General features: G+C 41.1%; 1 protein-coding gene across 1 annotated transcript in view; it reads left to right on the top strand.

Moving 5' to 3' along the window:
- Positions 1–3,466: 3,466 nt before the first annotated feature.
- Positions 3,467–4,811, top strand: part of snai1b (snail family zinc finger 1b) — a 2,562-nt gene continuing 1,217 nt past the window's right edge. Inside the window, exons 1-2 of the mRNA XM_005940237.3 lie at positions 3,467–3,838; positions 4,161–4,697. Of these exons, the coding sequence (XP_005940299.1) occupies positions 3,757–3,838; positions 4,161–4,697 (619 nt within the window). The 5' untranslated portion in view covers positions 3,467–3,756. The remainder of the gene's footprint in view (positions 3,839–4,160; positions 4,698–4,811) is intronic.

The raw sequence follows: 4,811 nt of genomic DNA, 5'->3' as shown, positions 1-4,811 counted from the left end.
AATGAAACCCTCTGCACAGTAATTTGAATACAGTGATATCAGTCAGCAGTAGAGAATGTGAAGTGATTTGAGATCCAGTATATGTTTTGCTTTAGTTAATACTGTATGTTTTATATGAGATTTACAGCTTATTTTATCATTTATTATCACACCAACAAACCTATTTTCATGAACTTCTTCCATGTCGAGCCCATCTATATGCACTTGTTAATTTCTTTTAAAATTCCCAAATGACCTTATTTAACTTTCTTTAGATTTAATGACAGTTTGTTCCTGTCAAGCTTCTTTTTTTTTTTTTTGCACATTTATGAAGTGACCACAGTGGCTCCTTTAGATTAGCCCCAGAGAAAAAAATTTTTTTGTGTGATTTGCAATAAATACTGATTTAAAAATATCACATACCTGACATATATCACTTATATAAATAATGAATAATTTTTGACCCTGTACAAAACTCTGGATCTTCAATTTCAGGATTAAGTGCTCAGAAAATGAATCCTGAAGTAAAGGTTTGTGTATGACATTAGAACAGACTGCTAATAATTTCTTGAGAAGAACAGGGGATAAAGGTGCAGAAAAGCCACAATGTGATGTCCCCACACAAGGACACAGAATCTAATGAGAATGAAATGGGGGCGGTCAGCAGTGGTCAGCATCTACAGAGGTTTAAAATGTCAGTTTGACTCCCACTGATTTTATATTGTATCACTTTCACAACTCACGTTTATAATACTTGATATATGCTTTGTTTACATGCAGCTGCACAGGTAAGGCTTGCTTTGAAATGTTCCATTCAATGCATGAAAAAAGTTATAATTTATAAATGAATGAATGCATTCATTTATGTGTGCATACAAGAAACACATTTTATCTACAGTACACTGGTGATGAAATATTTACTAGTTTAGCAATGTACAATTCAATGAAATGACCTATTCCTGTCATTATAAAACGGTCTATCCTCATACAGAAGACAATTTATGATGCTTTATAATGTTACAGAAAAACAGTAAGTTGTTCTTTGTACTCTGAGTTTATTGATAAACGCCCAGAGTTTAGTTTTTGTAACCTGCTCTGTACTACAGTTTATCCTGGACTGTGTGACACCTTTTCTTTTACCCTTTGGTTTCATCCATATCTTTATTCAGTTTTTTAAAGAACCCAGTTAACGTTAGACAGACAGCGTCTCGTTTTAGTTTTGTGGTTCTCCACCAGTAAAGCCCTTCTAAGATGAGTCTGAATTAAGACTCGTCCTCCACAACAGTTTCCTTTTGAGGAGGCTTTGAGAACACTGGCTGCTTTATTCTGGAGGCCAGAAAAAAGAATAACATCTGTTCCAAGCAGAAAACTTTTCATGTCTTCGTGTCCCCACTGTGTCATGAGGTCACTCCAACCCTGTTGTGTCACAAATTGTCCGCAGACACACTGCTCTGCACGGAGGGGCAGATTCAGCAGTGTATAATCAGCTGTTTTCACTCTTACTTCTTCAAAAGAGAAAATCTTATGAAAGTGTGTCAGGGTTAGACACACACGTAATCATATCACTGCGCATACCTTTAATGTCAATTATTTCAACTGACTTTTAAGAGTCAGGTTAAACATGCACAGAAGCACCGCTCAGATCACTTTCACGTGTGTCTTTGCTATTTGCTTTTGTTTTTACTGCCGACCTGCCCTCATGACCCTCCAGCCTACGTGGCGTCGGAGTCAAGGAGCGCTCTAACGATGTGTGAACTATCGGGCCTGCCATGACAATGGCGCCTTTAGACAGGTGTATATACACCCTTCACACACTCTCTTTTGCAGTGCTAAATAGGACCAGTGAAGACTGTGATGGTCTTGTCTAGTGAATGGCATTCACGTGATTTTCACACTTAGAGGGTGCACAGTGACTGCTGGCATTTGCAAAAGAAAAAAAAAGATTGTGGGTTTTTAACATAACCCGTCGACATAGAGTCTTTTAAATATACATCTGTCATTTCAGGAGGATGCTTCAAAACAGTTTTTGGCAAGATGACTTTTATCCTTTATTTATCCAGGTAAAAAGTGTCACTGCGATATCTGGTCAAGAGAGCAGCAGAAACAGCAACAAACAGAACACAACAGTACCATAAAGGTATTTTATCTGTCCATAAATTACACTTCTTTTGGGATTGATTATTACGTAAAACACAGAATGGGTACAAGTAATAAGGATATTTACAAAAAGAGGTAATTTCTTTTTTATATATATACATAAATCTTTAAGACTAGACAATATTTACCACTATAACCAATCTAAGCAAGGATATTAGAGAAAAATACAGCTTTCTAAAGTGATCATAAAGGTAAAATAACTTTCTGGTATGTAATAAAAAATATAATAATAATAACAACAATAAACCTTTGCCTGCTGATCTTTCCAACGGTCCCTGTAACCCATGCTCACTTTAGTCACAAACACAACGGAGACAAAGACATGACTTTTGATTGGAAAACCTTGGGGTGAAGTCTAAAACATCATGTGATGCTCATTCGAGAGAAGCGCCCAAAGTGGATTTAATAGGTCTCAGTTTACATCATCATGTGCTCCTGTCGGCTCTGTTAATTTTTTACCTTATATCACGCTGTGAGCAATCTGGAGAACAGCGGCGCCTTTATTCAAACGGACGTGTCCCCCGCAGAGAGAGAATGAGAGGGGTAGTCAGTGAGGACAAAACCTCAGCTTATTCTCATTTGCTTGTAAAAGTCATGTAGTGTCACTTGTTTTGCAATGCAATGATAATGGTGAAATTCTCAAACTGCTTATGCGATTACTTCTGACATTTTTGCACATTATTGTGCGGGTTGTACGTAGAAATAACAATATTTTGTGCAAATCAGTGCCACAAATCTTATTTTTTAACACTGCTTTTCGGGTATTTGTGGATATATATTGTGCAAAACATATTCTTCCACCACAAACCACTGACTGCATTGCAGTATGGACCAACAGAGGACGCTCAAGTTATTGCTGGCCCTTTTTTTTTTTAAAGGGCTGCGACTTTTTGGTAAGGTGTATGATTTATTTTTTTGCAAAATTATTGCAAAAATGGGAAATGCTTTGGTTTTGGTGCTTTTCCTGCAGGACGCCCCGTTAGGATTACCGTGGACATATTTGAACTCATATCAGGATCTTCGACTGAACACAATATAAAAGTAATTTTTTGGCCCTGAAGGCAAACTTCTCCCCCTCCGTCTGTTTTACATATTCACTTCTCCCTCCGGGTCTTCCTCACAATGAAAAGCATTGATATGCACATTTCAGTTCAGGTAGGCTATGAAAACAGTTCGGCCGTGTTTCACATTGAATTGAACACTCGGCCGTTCACATGACAATACGCGTATGCCCGATGTTTGAAAGTCAGCCATTAGAGGCGTGAAATGCATAATTAGATCAGGGCGCTGCAACAGCTTTTGGCACATTGGTCACCTGTGATGAATGGAGCCGGTGGCGCCCAGCCCGGACACACGGGGGTGTGTATGTGGGCGGAGACGTGCCCACCCACTCCGCTGCTTCTCTCCTCTGCTTACTATATGAGGAGGCAAGTTTGGGATCCCCCAGACAGATTCAACTTTGGTAGTCGTCTTGTCAATCTTCCAAGAGTTTTCTCTCCACCCCGACAGGAATCCGCTGTTTGCTCAAGCTGTGATTAGAGCGCACAACGCCTTGGACTGTATTTTTCCCCCCGTTTTTTATTTTGTATTGTTATTCCATCGGTGAAGCTAGAGCTCAAGATGCCTCGGTCGTTCCTTGTCAAGAAGTATTTTCCCTACAAGAAGCAGCATAATAGGGAAAGCTACCCGGAGAGCCACACAGGTAAGTTTGCTATTGTCCGTGATTGTATGCAAGATATTTGCGAGTGCATTAGACACATAGGGAATCACAGTCATGAGCTCCCCATCAAGTTACCTGCAGACACATAACAGTCATGTGGCAGACGTGATAAGGTGTATACCTGTCATGTAGCAGCTTGGGCATTCCTAATTCTTGTCCCTGTCACCTGGAAAAACTCATGATAAGAAATCTTGTGATTAAAATAGGCTGTAATGTGAACCCGAAGAATGAAAACGGGTTTAGTGGTTTATTAGATCGTCTGTCCCATTTAACTAACCTGACTTCATTTCCTTTGCATCTCCAGCTTTTGTGCCAGAAAACTTTCCACTGGCTGAGCTTCCATCAGAGAACAGCTCTGCACTGACCTGCCAACCCGCCACGCTAATATTCAGCGTGGACATCCTGCCTCGACCTCACCCCTTGATTTCCCCAGAATCTCTCCCCCCTTCACCCATGGGCCCTTTGGACCTCAGCAGCTCTCCCTCCTGCAGCAGCGGTGAGGAAGAGGAGGACGGCGGACGTACTTCGGATCCACCAAGCCCAGATACAATTCAGCCAATCTATCACTGTTTGCACTGCACCAAGAGCTACACCAGCCTCTCTGCATTTTCCCAGCATCAGATGTCCCACCAACTCCCCCCCTGTGCTCCCGAGACTCCTATGACCACAGAGGCTTCAGCACGCCCGGTCTTCCACTGCAAACACTGCCCCAAGGAGTACAACAGCCTGGGTGCCCTGAAAATGCACATTCGATCACACACGTTGCCCTGTGTGTGCACCACGTGTGGCAAGGCTTTCTCCAGACCGTGGCTCCTCAGGGGACACATTCGCACACACACAGGTATGTCAGACAATTGATTTTTCCAAGATCTGTAGGCTTTTTAACTTAACAGCTGGTTGCACCTTGTTCTCATTGATATTCATTGATTTTTCCTGATGTGTGAGCAAATGCTGG

Source organism: Haplochromis burtoni, unplaced genomic scaffold (genome assembly GCF_018398535.1).
Source record: "Haplochromis burtoni strain Fernald_Lab_line unplaced genomic scaffold, NCSU_Asbu1 Contig_287, whole genome shotgun sequence".
Lineage (NCBI taxonomy): Eukaryota > Metazoa > Chordata > Actinopteri > Cichliformes > Cichlidae > Haplochromis > Haplochromis burtoni.
Note: the sequence above shows the minus strand (reverse complement) of the source record. Positions and strands in the feature narration are given on the sequence as shown.